This window comes from Puntigrus tetrazona, chromosome 6 (genome assembly GCF_018831695.1).
Source record: "Puntigrus tetrazona isolate hp1 chromosome 6, ASM1883169v1, whole genome shotgun sequence".
NCBI classification, from domain to species: domain Eukaryota; kingdom Metazoa; phylum Chordata; class Actinopteri; order Cypriniformes; family Cyprinidae; genus Puntigrus; species Puntigrus tetrazona.
The window spans coordinates 9,059,888-9,081,258 of NC_056704.1; the positions used below are offsets into that span (position 1 = coordinate 9,059,888).

Sequence of the window (21,371 nt, forward strand, 5' to 3'; positions counted from 1 at the left end):
TAGCCAACACTTTTAAATTTGCAAAGATGTCAGGTGCTCTGGCTCCTGGTAAACGCTGAACTGTGGTGGCTGGTGTCTGTACAAAACAATGTCTGTACGATTCTATTTTGTACTACAGAATCGCCAGTTACTACAGCACTTTCATAAGGTTTCTCCGTGGGTGCATCACTTAGTGGGGAGAACCTGATTGGTGTTCTGATCAACACAAAAGAAAACTTATTGATTATACCAAATCAGGAAGAAGACTTTCAATTTGGGGCACATAACCAAGATTAATGGTCAAGGACATATTGAGCATCACATGGGTAACCAGACTTAAATTCCTTAAAGAACCTTTTAGCTTTGGGTCTTCACAGAACTGCTTTTACGTTTACAGAAATGGCACAGAACTGCATTTCCATGCATATACTTGCACAGAAACATCTTAAAAAGACTGAGCACCTGCTCACTTATGCATAATTGCATATATATATATCCTGAAGAGGGTATAGAGCTGGTCCAGTGTTCCACGTCCAGGACGAAACCCGCATTGTTCCTCTTGAAGCTGAGGTTCAACTATCGGACGGATTCTCCTCTCCAGTACCCTGGCATAGACTTTCCCAGGGAGGCTGAGGAGTGTGATCCCCCTATAGTTGGAGCACACCCTCCGGTCCCCCTTCTCAACAACCTCAACAACCGCCTTCGACTGCCACCCAAACCACAAGGCACCGGCTCCTTACGGTCCTTCCTGCAGGTGCCGCTGTTTCGGGCTGAGCCCGGCCGGGTCCCGTGGGGCAAGACCCGGCCACCAGGCGCTCGCATGCTGGCCCCGGCCCCAGGCCTGGCTCCATGGCGGGGCCCCGGCTGCGCCATACCGGGCGACGTCACGACTCCGTTTATGTTGTTCTCCATAAGGGGTGATGTGGACCGCTCTTTGTCTGGCTTGTCACCTAGGACCTGTTTGCCTTGGGAGACCCTACCAGGAGCATATAGCCCCGGACAACCTAGCTCCTAGGGTCTGTGAGGCCTTGATGAACAGACACGAACCATAAAAGGGGAAATCGCTCTAAAACCAGGTCGTAAAATCGCGCATCCTCCGCACCCCGGACCATAAAGGCAATCAAGATGGTCCGCAGAGCGATTCAGAGCGCCGCAAAGTCTACCAAACATTCTCAAGGGACTGTCGCTGCAGTGAGCTCGGCCAATCCGAGAGTACCCACGTCAAGATTGGGATGATTGAAACTGCAACATCTGGTCGACAGCCCGATAACCCGTTCGGTGCACTGACCTGGGACCAGTTCTACCAAGTCAAAAGGTGATGAGACTCCCGCCGTGAATCAACGTGTGTTCAGGACAACCTTACACTTTCAACCCCCACAGGGAGGTTGGCTCTGTCCCAACATACATTCCTTAAAAGCGCGCCTTTTCCTTTTCGCTACAACAAAGAAACTGCCAGGACACACGTAAAACTACTAAATGGGGGTGGGGAATTTACAGTGTAAACGCACTATTTATTACAACAATCTAAATGCCTTCCTTTCAAACAAATATAGGTTTATTTGTAAATAACTGTTTAATAAATGTTTTGGGATGTATGTAGGAACCGCTATATACTCTTGGAATAATTCTCTAACAGAGAGCATTCCGTAAGCGCTAGATAGTGCATGTTTGATATCAAATTGAAGCTTATGATGTTTCCAATATCGTGGTGAATGAATATGTGTGTTTGTTCAATGCACAACAGTTTATTCCACTTATAAGCTTTTGATAAGGAACAGAAGTGCAGAATGTCAGTTCTAACTGGGATAAAATATGCACGAAACCGGAGTTGAAAGCAGGTGTGGACACGCCCCTTCGACCTCGGGATTGGACAACTGCCCAGGGCACGGCCCAAAACTTGCACCTCAAAACGCAGGAACAGAGCTTTCTGAGTCGAGAGTCAAAAAAAAAAGTTTTCGGAACCACCAGGAGTCGCAGGGGAATTCGGGTCGCTGCAGGAATTGCCAAGGAAACGGAGAAACTTCGGAACTTGGAGAAGTTAGAAGACTCTGGACGAGAACGACCCGATACCCTCGACTCCGGTCCGCTCCGTTACATCACTCCACGGACACTCACTTACCTTCTGTAACCAACTCGGTTCATCCAAAGCGAACCACCAAGCTAGAGAGACTACATTCGAATGGCCCGGGAAAGCCCGACCGCGTCATCCCACGGACGAGCCTGACCAATCCGGGATTTCCCTAGACAAGCCGTGTGGTAAAACTACCTTTTCATCTCTTTACTGAATCGGCGCAGACACATATAAGCAAAGCTAAAACCTAACTTTGCTTTGTTGGTGCTCTTAGTGCGGTCCCAGAACTAGCTAACAGACTTTGGACAGACAATTATCCATTTTCCCTTCCAACCCGTGAATGTGTGTATGAATGTGTATGAATGTGTGTGTGTGTGTGTGTGTGTGTGTATGTTTAGTCTTCTCAGTGTAGTCTTGTCCAATTAGTAGGTACTGTTTAATAAATTTTGTTTCATTATTACGAATTCTCGTTTGTGTGTTATGTGACTGGAAAGTTAAACTCATGCCCAGATCTGTTGCTACCCGCTCGAGGTAAAGCTAAAATCAGATAAATGAGTGAAGTCCAATTGATTTATTTTGCTGATCACAGAGTAAATTCATATTGGTAACATACATTTAAATTGCCCTAAAACGCTGGACGTATTAGGTGATTTAAAGGTACATTGGAATTGCATACTAACGTGAATCTTTTAAGATTCAATTCCCCAAACTTGAATTAAGAGCTAATTCAAGTGATAATTCATAATTATCATAATTATTAAAAGGTATAATCCTACAGGTCATTCAGGCATTCAAACCCCTCCACCACGTTAAGGTGGTTTTACAGATGCTGGAAACTTTGTTTTCAAAGGAAAGATTGCTATCAAACAGCACACATAGGTATCCAACTGACAAAGTGCTGTACAGTGTTGTAGTTTATTACCTATGGGGTTTTTAGGTCCAATAATTATCACCTATGTTTTATTCATTTTATTCATTTTCTCATATTGATTATGCAATCTGTCAGTTTTTCAATTTGGTGTGTCAACATGTCTTCTGATGATATCTCCCAGAGGTAACATGAAAAGTAAAGGACCTTCTACTGATTCTTGAGGTACTCCATATTTCACTTGTGAAGGATATGATACCTCCTCATTTACTGCTACAAACGGATAGAGGTTAGATAATTTGATGATTTGAACCATGCTAAGGCACTTTTTTGTATGAGGGGACTTTCCTGCCAGGCTATAAAGAATACTTCTAGTTTTGTTTTTCCTCCAGCTGCACTCCAGGTTCTGGGCTGCTCTATTTAGGATGCAAGTGTCCTCATAACACAGAGTCAGGTTGTTTTCTTTTATCTTTCTTAAATGTAAGGGAGCAACTGTATCTAGAAAAAAAAGAGAGAACTTAGTTTCTGTTACATCTTCAAGTTTTTCTGCAGTTATTGAATGTGCTAGCGATTGAGATAAATCAGGAAGATTACTTGGAAAGCACTCTTGTGGTGGAAGTGATGGTTCTACCATACTTGTAATAAGGTGCAGAGTTTACGTTTTAGCTATATGGAGTTTACACAAGACTAGATAATGATCTGAAATCTTCATCATCACTTTGCTGCAGAATTTTAACACCATTAACATCAATTCCACGTGATTCTATCTGAGAAGTACTGCAAATATTGCTCATATGCACATTTTTTGTGTGTCTTTATTCAGAAGCTCAAGCAGATTTTTAAAGGAGGATTGGAACTGCAGAAAGCTCATTTGAGGGAGCAGCATGCATATACTAAAGAACTGCATCAGGAGAATTACCGCAAATACAAAGATGAGATTGAGGCCATGGAGAACTACTACAGAGACCAGGTAAAAACAGCATTTTTTAATGCATGTGATAACATAAGGGACAATACAGGATGTAACAATAGTGTACATGTTATCTATAAAATTAGAAAGTCACATTTTTTGATAATGGACAGTGAAAACTGCACCTGTTCTTACTGCACTTGTGCAAAATTCACATATTTGTAACATGCTGATTTTTTTTTTTTTTTTTTTTTTTTTTTAGAAAAAACTATACTCTTCATGTGCTATTGATTAACAGTATGAAATGATAGAAATATAATTTTTTTCTGCTCACTTTGAATTATGATCATTCTTAATGCATAGCCTATTAATAGACTGACTGATTCAGTGAAATTACACACTGTAGTGTAGAGTTTTATTTGGTATTTGCAATATACTCTTAATTTCATGTTGTCTCTCAAGTTTAGTATTTGCGCTAAATATGCACAGATTTGGCTTGCATGAACTTCAATAAGTGAACATCATTTACAAAAAGTAGCCCACCACATTGGTTAGTGATTTGTTAGTGTTACCTGCCACAGGTGATTTTTACCTGCATTTGGAGGGTGTTCATTTCAAACCCTGTTCTTCAGTATTTTCACCAGCTTTCACATTCCTAAATGGCTTACACACCTCCATTTCTGACTCCTCTTGTCAGTCTGGATTTGGCCTTCTAATTGTCCTTGAATCAGACCAATTTTTAATTATTGAATCTTAATGATCTCTGTAATACATTTTTGTTGGTTTTGTTCTGTTTACCCTGGAGGCTGCTGTGATTTCATGCTCTGTTTATAGCCACACCTTTTAAGGAATACCCTTCTGTGACTTATGGGGGGAACATGGGGGATATGGAACAATATGTATGAGTAATTTGAAATGTATTTGAAAAAAATGGCAATGCAATATGTAAAATGCCAGTGTTTTTCTGTATTTAAAATTATTTTTTTCCATTTCCATTTCCTACACTAGATTTCATATGCATAGTAAAAAAAAAAGTTGCAAAATTTAAATGAAAATGTTTTTTCCAAATTGATTAGATTAGCGTGTAAAAGCAAAACTATAGAGAAATTATAATTTAAATGTTAAAAAATGTTTAAAACTCGAACCAAGTCCAAGTCAAGTTTGAGTCCGAGTACAATAAAAGTCTTATGTATTGGTAACTTAACATTGTTTTATCCTTTACAACTAGAAAAACGCAATGTCCATTTAAACGCATTGTCCATTGTTACAAAAGCAATCATATATTGCATCTTGCCATTTTGATTTTTGCTTGGCAAACTTAGTCATTTAAGAGAAGTTATGACTGAATTGATTTATGTATTGTGACACATTTCAGAGTGAAAATTCATTTGTTGTTAAAGTATGTAAATGGATCGCTTTATTTTACAGTCTTATTTCCATATACTTACTATGTAAGTACATGTGTATTTATCTATTAGTTAATGTACAGAATAAGCTATGCGGTACTCAAGTTGGGGGTATAAACATGGACCCTGGTACATAGTGAGAATATGGAAATAGGACTGTAAAATAAAGTATACTATTTTACATAGAAATTACCAACACTTCCCCTATGAGGATGTGCCTGCTTGTACCCATTTGTCCATGAGTACTACATATTTACAATGTATGTTAAGAATGCACCAAAATTTCGAAAGAGAAAAACAGCCGAAAATACGGGACAAAAATGTTATATATATTATATGGCACGCCCGCCCTGTCATTCTGTGCTTTGACGCTCCGCTCAGTATCCACTCAAATACGCGCCAACAGTAATTTTCTATGTAGTATACTTGTTCCTGTTAGCAGTAGCGCTACTGTGCTGTAACATGCTGTAGTAAAGCTGACTCTACCCTCTTGTGACAGTTGTTTTCTGTTGTATGGAAATGAATAAAAATGAGCAAATACATTTATTACAGTATTTAATAATCTGTCTTAATGTTAATGATAATACTGTTGTTCATGTTTATTCTGAGTGCACTGACAAGCACAATTATTGATTTTAATACTGCTTTAGTAAATGTTGCAATTAACAATAACCAATATTAATAAATGAATGAATAAACTATTGTTCATTATTAATGTTATCAGTAGTAACAATAGTAGTTAAATTTTGTTACTTTCAGTACCAATAAAATTTAGTTAATTAAAAAGTCTTACAAATGAATAATAAATAATTTTATTTATTTTTAGTTTTGGTTTTCCGCCAATTGCATCCAGAATTTTTGGTTTCGGCACAGAATTTTCATTTCGGTGCATTCCTAATGTATACATATTAGTAACTACAGTAAAATGTTTAATTAGTTACCATGTATGGATACTATCTGTAAGTGACCATTCTTACCCACACTTGTCTCTTAGTATGAACTAATTACTATGCATGAATGACGGTTATGTTTCTTATGGTACCATGTACATACACTTCAGGTAAGTACCTTGTGTTACCACTCATTTGCCAGTAGATAGAATGAATGTATGTACCAGGGTAGAATACATACTGTAAAATAGAGTGCTACTACTCTTGCTATAGTTTTTGCTGCTGGCGCAATGTTCTTTTGTTTATGCTTTCAAAAGAGGACACAACTATAAATAAGGTAATAAATAATAATAATAATAAATAAGGTTTGTTCTCTTTATCTGATTGTGCTCTGCTGGTGTAAATTCCTACTTTTTTGCTGTTGAATTTTTCATTATCCAATTTGTCTCGTGCTTACACAGTTGTAGTAATCACCAAGTCAAGTGACACGTAAAAATCAAATATATTAATATTCATCATCTACCCCTAGGACAATCCCAATATTTGCATCAGTGTCAATAGTACCTTCGCACATACGCCAGCCACCCATGCTGTTTGCTCTGCTGCACCCCATGAAAGACGTTTGCTTTTGCTTGTTGCTAATGAAAGACTGGATGGTCTCTTTGGTCTTTGAGACTGAGAATTCAAAATCCATGTTCCCCTAAAAACAAGTTAAAATATGGACTAATTTGATTACACCACATATTTTCAGATTGTCTGACTGTCTGAGTTGAGCTCTGGCCCAGAGAACACAACTGCATTGCTGCATTCTCCTAGAGTAAGCTTTTATTCGAGCTGCATTTCATACAGTGGTTTTCTGAAGTACTCTTAAGTCCATATGGCTATATTTAACAACATAGCATGACAGTTCCTTATCCAGTTCCATCAGAGGACTCAAAAGTCATGCAATTCAGGTGATATTATGTATGGTACAATATTATGTATGGTACTTGGTGAAAGACCATTTTGCATTGTGAAATGTGATTTTCAGCTTTGTTTGCAATGACTGATTCTCCTTTTATATCCAAGCATAATACCTTGACCTATTTCCAATTCTTACTGGAAAACAGTTTAACATGGATATTCTCTAACCTATTTTTTTTTTTTTTTTTTTTTTTGCCTCTGTCCTAACTTTGGAATGTGTTACAACAGTCAAAAACAAAAGTTGTTCGTATTTACAAAATACATTTACATTGGTCAATGTAAATTTGGAATATTTTTATTTTTTTGTACTTTTGTCAATTAAATAAAAGCAGCCTATTTTGTCCTGTTGCAGTTTTCTTTATTGGCTGAAACCTTAGCACATGAAAGGCAGGACGTACAAATCCATAAGAAAGCACAGGAAAAGGTGAGTGCTAACTCCATATACCAAAAATGCCCAATGCTCCAACTTGGATCAAACTCACCTGCCTGTAGCTTACTAGTTATTAGCTGGTTCAGGTGTGTTTGATTGGGGCTAAAATTTGCAGGACAGTGGCCTTTGAGGCCCAGTAAATTAAGGTATTTATAACATGTTGTTTGAATATATTGAAAGGAAGTCTGAATATATGGAATGAAACTTGAATATATAAAAGCTGTTTAGTTTGGTAAAAAAATATAATTCATTAAGCATGTAAATGCAGACAACTGTCACTTAAATACATGATTAAACTGACAGTTTCACATGATTCTGTGGGTTTTTTGACAATTCAAGTGAAAAAAAAAGACACAAAATAGTTAAATTCTGTGCTCATTAGGGCCTAATACATGGATCTAGTTATCTATAATAATCCTAAATTGCCTGGCTATTAAATTATTGCAAAATACTCAGTTCAAGTTTCATGTCATATCATGTCATATATGTCATATAACTTTTATTGTTATACAGACAGAATTCTCAATATACAGTATGGAACAAAAGTCTGTGTTGAAAGTCTATGTTGTATTTCATTTCATTTACTCACATTTTCCTGAATGGTATCCCATGTAAAAGTATTATATATTTATACTGTATATTTGTTACATTTTTTTCCCCTCCTAAATAATTTGTTCTAAAAGTATGCATTTCTTACAGGCTCTGCAAAATATGAAAAGAGAGTTAAGAAATAACATGGAGAAAGAGATTGGTGAGCTGCAGAAGGTCATCATTCACAATAATGAAAATAATTATTTCAGAGACTTGGATATGGAACACTTAAAGAAACGTGTACAGATGGCATCTTTCAAGCACACTGCCAGCTGTCTGCAGTAATCACCAGCCAGTAAAGTTGTTACTGATCTACAAAACCTCTTACATTCATTAATTGTTTGGCAGTTTACCTTGCAAATAGTAATTTAATGAAATTTAATGTAAATAGCTTGAGATATACATAGTTCTTGTGAAACATGAACGCTACTGTAATATTTTACACGTGTATGTTTTTTTTTTAACAACACTTAATGTTGCAAAAGAAATGCTGCCATCAAATAAATAGTAGACTGCTTAAAAGCAATTGTTCATCAAAGTTCATCTTGTATCATGTTTTACAACTAACAACACTAATCATGATTGTATTTTGTTTTTCACATTAAACTTAACACTCTGTTGTTCAATGTTAAATGTCAAGATTTAATAAATTCATGAATGACTATTTATTAAATCTCACATTTTATGAATTAGGTGTTTTTATAAACAAAACTAATTTACATAAAAATCAATCTTTGATGTAAGGGAGAACATTAGCCCAAAAAGGAAATATAATTATCTGAAATATAAATAAATAATTGGTAATTGATTTGGGCATTCTTGACAGAATTTATATTAGACATCACACAAATATTTGTCAGGTTGTTTAGTGTGAATGTCTGTGGATCATGGATCTACTCCCTGCTAATGTTCAACAGATTTCAGCTCCAACCCCAGTGAAACACCTGAAATGTCAAGGTGTTCAGGATTACTTGATAATTACAGACAGGTATGCTAGAGCACCCTGGTGAAAATATTTTATTTGTAATATTTATTCCTTGTTTTAATGGTATGTTCCAAATATATTTACAAAACAATTACTATCTTCAAATATAGAAAATGTATATTAGCATTCTGCTTTCACACACTTTAAAAATTATTGGCATTTTGTTTATTTATAGGTATATTATTTGTAAATGAAATTTACATTTCTAAGTATATTTATTTGAACTTTACTATAAATATTTTGTATCCAGACTAGATTTTGTAATGGTCCCCCCTTTTTCCTGCTGAACGGAATCCAGGGGCCCTGGTCGAAGGGCAATGCGTGTTCGATCTTTTCTTTGCGTCACTAATATTTATTAATCTTTTGGTTTTCCGATTATGTTCACCAGAGACCAGAAAACCTAGATGCGCCCGTCGACAGATCACCAGATCCTGATGCGCGCACACACACACACACTAAATCATTTACACTATCTGACACAGCTGTGTTTAAAATTGAACTGGAAGTTAAGTGCTGGGTGTCCGGTCAGAGGAGAACTGACACCAACTGAGTCTGGTTTCTCCCAAGGTTTTTTTTTCTCCATTCTGTATGGATGGGGTTTTGTTTCCGTGCCGCTGTCGCCTCTGGCTTGCTTTGTTGGGGACACTTAACTTCTAGTGATTATCGTTGAATTGATTACAGAGACTGTCTCTTCATTTAATAACAAATTCGTCACTTTCGTCATTATACATCCCTGTCATTGTACTCTTCTACCTTATACTGTACAGTGCTTTGATGCAACCTGTGTTGTTAAAAGCGCTATATAAATAAAAATGATTGATTGATTGACATAAATATATTTTAACATTTTTAACTGTGTATGGAAATTGATTGTTTTAACAAGGCATTGAAAGTATATATTCAAAATACATTTAATAACCTGATAGTATGTTTTAAGTTACATTTTTGAGAAATTTTTAAGTACATGCTTGGAATTCACTTCATTGCTTAGATATACATTGTTTTTAATAAAGCAAATAAAATGGACTGAAAATTACCCATTTCCATTTGAATGATTGAGCAAATATATTGAGACACACACACACACACACACACACACACACACACACATATATATATATATATATACAGTAAATGTTGAAGATTTCACTTTATAATTCCTTTTGATTTAATGCCATATATCAGGTTTCCTGTTCAAACATAACTACATTGGAATGTAGGTTATTTTGAGGGAAAGTGGTTGCAATCATTTATTAAAACTACATTTAGATGAAAAATGCTGACTAGCTTAGCCTTTTTTATTTAGGTAAATAAAAAGTTTGGAACCACTTACCTTAAAAATATATCTATTATTTTTCAGTGAATATAAATCGTTCATATTAAGCCTACTTTAAACTCTGTTCACACTAAGCACAATAACGATACAGTTCTAAAACTCAAGTTATTTTTAACAGTTAAGTGCAATGCCCAACAGAGTGAAAAGTTTGTTTTAGAAGCCTGATGTAGTGTGGCTGTTATATTAACTTCCGTCCAAAGCACAAGATCTGTTTTGAAAGTTTGATGGGATAGAGAAAACAGAGGACCCCTACGAGTGGAATAAGTCTCAATTGATAAATTTTACCAAAATACTTAAAAACAAAAAGGGAAAAGTTGCTCTTGAATTTTAAGCTGTTGTTACATAATACGTGGTAAGACAAGATTAGAAGAAATGAAAACAAGTTGCTAAATTCTCAAGTGAGCGGCTGTATCATGTCATTGAGAAATTGTGATGCTGAAGAGATCATTTTGAAGAAACGGATAGTGAAATATAGAGAAAATAAATTTCAAAAGTCTGAAACATACCTAAAGGTTTCTAAACCTCCTAAACCTTTCTATGTTTGAAGGAACAGCTAGACGGTTTAAACATGCCAAGTCCAATTTTGAATATGACATGAAGAACTGCAAGGAAACCTTTAGTCAACAAGTCTTCACATGATTCTGTTAGGTTCCCAGTAGCACAATTGGAAACAAGATAGACTGGAAATAGAAATGGAAGCGAGAGGGTTCTTGATCAAACAATTGAAAATTGCCAAGCTGTTGCACAGCTGTCTTTTTATTCTAGACTTTCAAAGTCTTACTATACAACCAATCGGTACTTCTGAGACTGAAAATATGGATACTGTCAAGTTTTTTCAAAACTGGAGATCATTGTGGAGGTTATAGTGTGTCAGACAAAGATGCTTGTAGACTTCTTATGATCTGCATTCCTCATTCATTAACTAGTAGAAACAAACACAGGAATATTCTTAACCTGACAAAACAGAAAGTGAGAGTAAAATCTCAGTTCTTTCCTTAAGGTGCGCGGTAGATATAAGGATTCTTTCGGCAGGCAGAACGAGTGAATAGGCAGGCAGACGGGTAGGTAACCTGCAGAGCTGGGTGCAACCTCGAGATCAGTCATCGAGTGAATAGTGAGAGTGGAAAATAAAGGGAAGCAGGTGAATGATTGCAGGTGTTGGTGAGCAGTAATCTGGTGATTGGGATCGTGACCATGTGACCAGTTCGGATGATGACAGCGGTGCTGGTGTGACATAGACAGTGTTCTTGATTATTACATTTGAGGTTTTTAGGTCCCATAATTAGCATCTCTGTTTTTTTTCCGAATTTTGCATAAAAAAATTACTCATCCAGTTTTTATATTGACTATGCGTTCTGTTAGTTTCTCAGTGGGGTGCGTACTGGGCCACTGTATCATTAGCATAGCAGCGAAAGCTAACACCATGTCTCCTGATAATATTTCTCAGAGGTAACACAAAGTGTGAAAAGTAATGGCCCTAGTACTGAGCCTTGAGGTACTCTATATTTCACTTGTGAACAATATAATATCAGTCTAAAATGTTTATTTATATAGAGATTCTAATAACACAGGTTGTATCAAAGCACTGAACAGAACACTGAAAGTAGAAGAATACAATAATATGTGTATAATTACGAGATTGAACAGTTTGTTATTAAATGCAGATGCGGTCTCTGTAATCAAATCAACGATAATCGCTAGAAGTTAAGTGTCCCCAACAAAGCAAGTCAGAGGCGACATTGGCAAGGAACCAAAACCCCATCCATACAGAATGGAGAAAAAAAAACAACAACTTGGATCCAGGATCAGGAAAGAAACCAGGATCAGTTGGGGCCAGGTCCTCTCTGACCGGACACCCAGCACTTAACCTCCAGTTCAATTTTAAACACAGCTGTGTCAGATAGTGTAAATGACTTAGTGTGTGTGTGCGCATCAGGATCTGGTGATCTGTCCACAGAGTGCATCTAGGTGTTCTGGTCTCTGATGAACATAATCTCTGGGTGCTGATCCACCATCTAGTCTGGATGCAAACTGTGAAACAGATTAGGAAAGAAACAAGAATAATATTAGCGTAGATGCCATTCTTTTTACAATGTCACAAATACATTGTGTTTTATGAGTAGTATTCACGGTTCCAGCTGATCTAATTAATGCAGGCTAAAAATCCTTTAATGGATTTGAATAATAAAAGTGTGTTGGTGTGTTATGTGTAGGCTAGGTTAAAAAGATGCGTCTTTAATCTAGATTTAAACTGACAGAGTGTGTCTGCTTCCCGTACAGAGTTAGGGAGATTGATCCAGAGTTTAGGTGCTAGATGGGGAAAAGATCTGCCACCCGCAGTCGATTTTGATATTCTAGGTATTATCAAATGGCCGGAGTTTTGAGAACACAGCAGACGTGCATGACTATAATGTGATAAGAGCTTGCTCAAGTATTGAACAGCTAAACCATTCAGTGCAGTGTTGACAGAACCAGGCTAATATGATCACACTTCCTAGTTCTAGTAAGGACTCTAGCTGCTGCGTTTTGGACTAGCTGAAGTTTGTTTATCAAACGTGCAGAACAACCACCCAATAAAGCATTACAATAATCTAACCTAGAGGTCATAAAAGCATGAATTAATATTTCTGCATTAGATGTTGAAAGCATAGGTCGTAATTTAGATATATTTTTAAGATGGAAAAACACAGTCAAGCAGCACACCAAGTTCCTAACTGATGATGAAGAATTAACAGAGCAACCATCAAGTGTTAGACTGTGTAAGGGTCCCCCTTTTCTTGCAGAACGGAATCCAGAGGCCCTGGTCGAAGGTCAATGCGTGTTCGGTCTTTTCTTTGTGTCTCGTTAAAAATCACTAATATTTATTTTCTATATCTTTTGGTTTTCCAATTATAGTACTGACCTTATACATAATTTTATCTGACTCCAATCTTTCGTGATTTTATATATATTTATTTAAATGTAACTGCTGATCCCTCTAGTTGTGATTAAATTTGGATCATCAATTAACTATAATATTTCCTAGTTTCGACTTATCGTTCGTTAGGAATCTGGGTCGTTTAGAGACCTTGTTTGGCCAGAACAGACTCACAACACATCTGGGCTAGTCCAGGTCTTAGTCAGAGGCTACCCCGTAGATCGCTTACCTTAATGCAGCCATCTCCTCGATAGACTCAAAAAGAGTAATTTTTTATGCGTTCCCTAAGTTATAGCATGCTAAGCAAGTTTAGTGGCCAGAAGTCAAGATCTCAAAATGGCTCCATCCATCGATCGTTGATCTGACTCACCCTAGCACGCCAACAATGCGGAAAACCTCAGAAGTCACTAACCTACTAGAAAAGTTATTTCAGACAATATTATAAGTTAACCAAGATTAACATTTATATTGCCAGGCAAGAACAGTTTCCAAATTGGTATAATTGATAAACATTTGCACATCTGATCAGCAGTACAAAAATAACACAAAACAAAATAAAACAAACTTAAAAGGTCATTATACCTGGTCTTTAAAAAGTACATAGTGTAGTGTATGAGGACACACACCACACTACGGGCCGATCTGGCTACAGAATCGCGCCTTGTTGTGTTTTGTCACTTTCCTTTGTCACTTTCCTTATATACCTTATATACTATAATGTTGTTTACTCTCTTTTTGAAGTCCTTTTGTTCCTTTGGATATCCCTTCTCAGATCAGTCTTAATGCATATACAGGTTTTGATTCACCTCCCTACAACTGTGTTCTAGATTATTACGTGTGGGGTTTTTAGGTCCAATTATTAGCACCTCCGTTTTTTCAGAATTTAGCATTAGGATGTTAGTCATCACCCAGTTTTTTATATCGACTATGCATTCTGTTAGATTCTCAATTTGTTGTTGTTGTATTACAAATTTATAAAAGGTTAAACACAGACTCCAATATAACAGTATATGCTGAATGTGTATTGTGATTTACATTCTAAGAGCAGGAAGCCCAAGCCCCGAGACAGTTATCTTTTGTCTTTCAGTTCTTGAACATCTGGTAGGCGTCCTAAGTCAAGTGTGAATGCTAATCCTGAGGTACAACTGTGCCTTTTGTATTAGTCTCTACAACAACTATGCATTTGAATGACACTTAGATGCTAAATAGATCAAGGATCGGGAAAGTTCCTGTTCTGGGCTAAGTTCCTGATCGCATTTGCATACTTTTGTTTTACTGGTCTGAGATGTCTTGAAGATTTTCTTGGAGATTGCTTGACGATTTTCTTAAAGATTTCTTGAAGACTTCTTGCAGATGACTACAGCAACGAAATAAAAACGAACTCCTGCTTTACCAAGAATCTCCTGGTCTCTTCTTAAAAGAAGACTTTCAACATCTAATGCAACATCTAATTCTTTTTAGCTGCTCTTCTTCCTATACTAAATACATAAGTTTTTTGATTTTCCTAAAAGTTTTGTTAGTATTATGAACTGCATTACTGCATTGAACTGCTTTATTCTTTATAAATTGTTATTTTTTGCTATAATATTATTGGTTACATCATACAATACTTTACTTATTTCATCACTACATTCGTCTGTGTCTTATTAAGTTCTACTGTAGTAAGTTCTGTGTCACTTGGATATTTAAATATTTGCCTTTTTAAACCTTCATCTTGGAGTTAAAATCACATTATGTTCTATTACACTCAACCCTACCTCACATAAAATTATATAGTGCCTATATACTATATGATTATTGTCACATCCACACACAGGAGAGAAGGAGAGGGTATAAGGTTTGTGGTATTTATATTCAGTGCACAATATATAAGGGTGAATTCGGTAAGTAGGGAATCTGCATCCATAGGAACATAAGGTAAGTTCGGAAACAGAGAAGGTTTCAATGGAGGAAAAAGTACTTTCCTTAAGTCAGGTATTGATACATCCAAAGGTAAATGGGGTACCACATCCTTGGAGCACAGGGAGACCACGAACAACAAAGGAGAGAGTCACAGAAGAAGTGTCCCTTTAACTTCGATTCCAGCCGAGGATGAAATGGTGAGTAAATATAGGGTGTGGTGATTGCGGTTGCAGGTGATCATGAATAGAACTCCGGTGAAGGTTCACGGGTGTGTTGAGTAGGAGATTGTGTGGGCGGTGCTTTATATTATTCTTATCCAAAACATCCCATGCACATTTACTAGCTAAATCTTTGGAAACCAAAGCTAAATCTTTAGCTGACCCAATACCACGTCCCAAATTTATTTGTGTGTTCCTGCCATCATTTAAACAAACTAACCCATTGCTATCTATTCTTTCTTCTACAACACTCTGATTATAATCATCCTCACTACTTCCCCATAAATAGCTGTGAGCTTTAAAATCTCCATACCAAATTATTTTATGATTTCCAGATCCAACAACCTTTTCTAAATCTTTACTTATTCTACTACAAAGATTATAACAATTTATTATTCTGATGTTTAGTTTTTGACATCTATATCAATAACTAAGAATTCATAGTCTTCATTCTCACTAATTTACTTTTTAAAAAAATGGCCACTCTACCTCCATCTTTCTATCCTTCCTTCCAATATTTTATCCTTACAGAAGAAAATTTAATATAGATTTTAACCATGTTTCCTGTACACAAATTATGTTTGGTTTATCAATCAGTCAACCAGTCACTTTTATTTATATAGCGTTTTTTTTACAATACAGATTGTATCAAAGCACTGGACAGTATCAAATTGGAGAATACAATGATCGGGATGTATAATGACAAGATTGAACAATTTATTATTACTGATCCACTATATAATCTGGATACAAACTGAGAAACAGAATAAGAAAGAAACAGACTAATATTAGCATAAATGCCATTCTTTTTTACAATGTAATGTGTATATCATGTTTTATGAGGAATATTCCTGGTTCAGGCTGATCTAATTAATGCAGTCTAACAATCCTTTAACAGATTTGAATAATAAAAGCGTATTAATGTGTTATGTGTAGGCTAGGTTAAAAACATGTGTCTTTAATCTGGATTTAAACTAACAGAGTTTGTATGCTTCTCAGTTTATCATTTAATAAGTTTATAAACTTTTAACATTCTGGTCCATTCGCTATGAAACTTCTGGCATTCCATTGCAGAATTGTAAAAAACATTATTAAGTAGATAAAAAAATCTGTCAAGACAAAGTTTTTAATTGGTGAGTGACATGTTTCACATTGTCCACAGCCCAAGATTTTCACTGCTGGCACCATTGAAACTGACGTTTGGCATTGGCACGAGTGATCAAAGGTTGGCTATAGAAAACCGGACATGTACACTGACCCTGTGGTGGAAACAGGAGAGTTGAAGTGCAACAGAAGGTTTTGGTGCAAATAGGATAGTTGAGGTGCACAATCAATTCTGCAATAAGTTGGGCAGCTGTGGTTTTATGTTTTTTAGATACAGTCAGGGTTAGCACCCGGACATCCCTTTAAGACAGCTTCCTCTTGCGTCCACAGTTACTTCTGTTTGATGTGGTTCGTCCTTCTTGGTTATATGCTGACATTAACCTGGATACCGTGGCTCTTGATACATCACAAACACTTTCTGTCTGGGTCACAGATGCGCCAGCAAGATGTGCACCAACAATTTGTTCTCTTTTAAACTCTGATATGTCACCCATAATGTTGTGTGCATTGTAATATTTTAAGCAAAACTTTGCTATTACTCTGCTAATTAAACCTTGACACTCTGCTCTTACTGGTGGAATATGCAATCAATGAAGACTGGCCATCAGGCTTCAGGCAACACTAAATTGGCCAGTGTTACATTTTCATTGTCCCACCCCTGTATATATTTTTTTAGCACTGTGGTCCTGCAAGACACAACATCTCATTTCACTATATGTCCGCACAAGTACCAGAAATGACAATAAAACTTAACTTGACTTTAAATAGGTTAATCGACATGCCAGGTTCTGTGAATTTCAACATTACTTTGATTTCCTCTTTTTTCCTACTCATGTGATTCTCTTTTTCACTATCTGTAAATGATCCTTAACTATTATTTTCCGATTAACTGCTTTCAACAATTAATTCCCTGTTGAACTCCCGCTATATGATTCATCTTCCATTTCCAGATCACTACCAGAACTACTGTCATTTCCCGCCATCAGTGCTTCAGTCACAGTCCAGTGTTGCCTCTCCCCCAATGACCGGACCAACTCGTTGCGCATGCCGCTGTGTTCCAAGTTTGGTGAACTCTGGCCTGTGTAATTGTATCACGTGAATGCCATATTTGTCTGGCAAAAAGATATATTCGCAGCTGCATATGACAAAGAGCTACACACCCAAAATGCAGTGTGACCGCAGGTGCAGTGTCCACTTCCACCATGAATGGTTGGTTAGGAGCTGGATGGGATAGAGCCGAGCCAAGCAGAAGGCTGACTTAAGTTGGGCGAAGGTCGCTTCGGCTTTAGGATTCCACTGGAGGGTTTTGGGATGGTGGCGTGAAATTGGGTGAGTAAATCAGGATGTCATTGATATATATTAGGACGAACCAGTTGAACATGTCACAGAAGATCTCGTTCATGAAATTTTGGAATATAGAAGGTGAGTTGAAGAGCCCATAATGCCCATATGGCATTACCTGGTATTCATAGTGGCCGGCTGGTTATCCAGTTATCCATTCATCTCTTTTCCGAATTCAAATGAGATTATATGCGCTCCTCAGATCTAATTTAGTGAAAATCTGGGCTTCGCACAGCTCCTCTAAAGCAGCTGGCACTAGGGGCAATGGGTATGCAAATTTAACAGTCTGTTCATTGAATTTGCAATAATTGATGCATGGCCTCAGCCCTCCGTCCTTCTTTGCTACGAAGAAGAAACTGAGCGCGGCGGGTGACTTGGATGGATGGATAAACTCTTGATGTAGGGCCTCCTTGATGTAGTCCTCCATGGCCTCTCTCTCTCCAAGACAGAAAGGGGATATACTCTACCCTTGGGCAGTTTGGCTCAAGGTAGCAGGTCAATGGCGCAATCCCAGGGACTGTGAGGAGGAAGATGTGTGGTGGCTGTCTTGCTGAAGACATCGGCATAAGAGTGATATTCGGTGGGAATGGGCGTAACAGGGTGATTCTGAGAGCTTTCAGCGGTTGTGGATTGGCAAGGCAGATGTTGGGATGGAACTTTGAAAACAGAAGACAAACATTTTTGGTTACATAATTTGCTCCATTGCAGTATCTCACCGGTTCTCCAGAGGATAATGGGTTGATGCAATTCGAACTAGGGTCGACCCAGTACCACATCTACAGTCACCTCTTGGTGATTCTGGAGTGGGTGACAGGCACAGAGGTGTTGAGCCATGCTAGTCGCTTTGCAAAGGAATACCTCTAATCAAACATTGTCATCGTAAATCGCTATCTGTTGGTGAATAGCGGTTGAGCCCTTGGCGAAACGCCAAGTGGAGGGCGGTGTCATTCCACCCGCTGTGGACATTCATGAACAGGTAGGTCTGCCTGCCGGAGCTGGAGAAGTTCATCATGGCCAAACACCTCCTTAAAATGCTCCAGAAAGTTCTCTAGGGAGCTCAGTCTAGGGCTGCTACCCGTCCAGAGTGCTTCCGCCTACTGCAATGCTTCTCCGGTTAAAGAAATAAAAAAGGCAATTTTGCCCCATTCCGTCGGGAAGAGGTGCGGGTGCATCTCGAGATACAGCGAACATTGTAGTAAAAAGCCAGTGCATGAGGCAGATTCCCCGGTGAAAGCGGCTGGACAGGCTATCAGGCTAGCAGGTTTAGTCGAAGCTGTGAGAGTATCCTGCAGTGCTTGAATTAATGCGTGGAGGGATTCGATAGCTGAGCCCTCTTGGGTAAATGAAGTAGTCATCGGCACTTAGCCTCAATTTCAAACATAGAGGTAAACTCAAACAATGATGCAATCAGGTAAGTAAAGTTCTTTCTTTTCTCAAGAACAAGGTCAAGGAACAAGCTCCTCCTGGCAGGCAGACAGAAAGGGCAGATGAGATGACGATCAGAGTTCTAGGTAGGTAACCTTGGGATCAGCTATGGATGAAATGGTGAGCATGGGTTATAAAGGGTGGCAGATGAGTGGTTGCAGTTGCTGGTGATTAAGACTCAGGTGATTGGGATCGTGTCCAGGTGGCGGGTTTGGTGGAAGGCAGAAGTGATGGTGTGACAAACACAGTATCCTGTCTTTGGTATCTGAATCCCAGTCAGCATTACTGTATACTCTTAGGCCTAGTTTCTCTTTGTCATTTTTCCTGAAACACAACTGATGTTTCACTGTACCTTTAAGGTGTCTAAACACATGTTTTACAGTGTTCCAGTGTCATACTGCTAAATGTTGAGAATGTTTGCTAAGAACAAAACTCAAATCAGGTCGTGTACATGTGGATAAGTATATTAAACTTCCCACTGCTTCTCTGAATTTTCTTGTGTCTTTCATCTTTTCGGCATCTTCTGAAAAATCTAGCTTCATCTCACATGGAGTTTCTTTTGGTTTACAATTTTTGCAAGTACCGTTCTAGTATTTTGTCAACATATTTCTCATGTGACATTTTGGCTAGACCTTCTGTTTGGTCAAAATCTATACCAAGAAAATGTTTTAACCTTCCCATGTCTTTCATTTTGAACCTTTCAGTGAACATCCTCTTTACACTCTCTAGAACATTTTCACTGTTGGTTGCTATGATTAGGTTATCAACCCATACAATTAGGATTACCTTCTTGTTGGGCTTTTCCTTTGTATAGACACAATTGTCGGCTGGATTCAGCTTAAAACTATTCTCTGTCAAGCATTTATGAAATATAGCATTCCAGTTTCTACTGGATTGTTTAAGACCATAAAGAGATTTCTCTAGCTTACATACAAGCTTTTCACTTGTTTCAGATTCTCGTTCATAGCCTTCTGGTTGTTCTACATAGACCTCATGATCAATTGGTGCATGCAAATAAGCAGTCTCAACGTCCATCTGATGCAAGATCAGATTTCCTTGCTCTGACTTTTGCATAACCACTCTCACACTTGTCATGTCTGCTGTAGGAGAGAATGTTGCATCATAATCAGTCCCTGGTTTCTAACTGTAACCTTTTGCAACATATCTTGCCTTGTATCTTTCAGATCCATCAATGTCTCTTAATTGTGTAGACCCATCTGCCTCCAACTGGTTGTTTCCCTTGTGGCAACATTGTGAGGGTGAAAGTTTTGTTTTCCTCAAGAGATTTCATCTCCCTGTCCATTGCTTCTTGATAAGTCTTTGGTGCATCACATACTTCTCTATAACAAAAGTCTATGCAAGTTTGCTTTTGCAGCTTTTCTTCTTGATCACCAGCCTCAAAGTCTGTAAATGAACTGGCCTCCTCCGAGTTCTTGACGGGTTCCTCCTGACTGTAGTCACCTCAACTTGCTCAGGCAAAACCTCAGAAATATCGATCTGATGTCCTGTTCTGGCGCATCTCTCACATTTTCATCAGCGTTTGTCTCACTGTCGATTCTTGGACTCATGACTTCATATTGTGGATATGTTCCGAATGTCTGTGTTTTTTTTTCTCTTGTCATCTTGATTGAACTTTACTAATCTGTTTTTCTGGGATCAGGATGAGTGAGGGCTGGGCCGAGCAGAAGGTAGATTTTAACTGAGTAAATACTTGGAGGGACTTCGGGTTCCAGAGGAGGTTCCTAGGTTTGTGACGGAGAAGGGAAGTGAGTGGTGCTGCAATTCTGTAGCTGTTTAACAGAAGTGGGAATGGGCCAGTTACATACCGCCTCTACTGTCTTGGGGTCCATGCTGACACTAGAGGGAGTGATTATGTACCCGAGAAAGTGAATCGTGGTCTGATGATCTTCACACTTCTTGGCTTTTAGATAGAGGTGCTGTGGTTGCAGGCATTGTAGGACTTGAGTGACGTGACGGCTGTGTGCTGACAGGTTGGGTGAATATATGAGTCGTCAATGTAGACTATTACAAATTT

General features: G+C 37.9%; 1 protein-coding gene across 3 annotated transcripts in view; it reads left to right on the plus strand.

Moving 5' to 3' along the window:
* LOC122346991 (centrosomal protein of 95 kDa-like) overlaps window positions 1-8,774 on the plus strand; it is a 33,636-nt gene extending 24,862 nt beyond the window's left edge. The window contains exons 14-16 of one of the 3 annotated variants that reach the window (XM_043241942.1): window positions 3,742-3,888; window positions 7,440-7,511; window positions 8,217-8,774. In XM_043241942.1, coding sequence (XP_043097877.1) covers window positions 3,742-3,888; window positions 7,440-7,511; window positions 8,217-8,393 — 396 coding nt within the window. In that variant the 3' untranslated portion in view covers window positions 8,394-8,774. The other 2 variants (XM_043241943.1, XM_043241944.1) reach the window with 2 other exon arrangements.
* The last annotated feature ends 12,597 nt before the right edge of the window (window positions 8,775-21,371 follow it).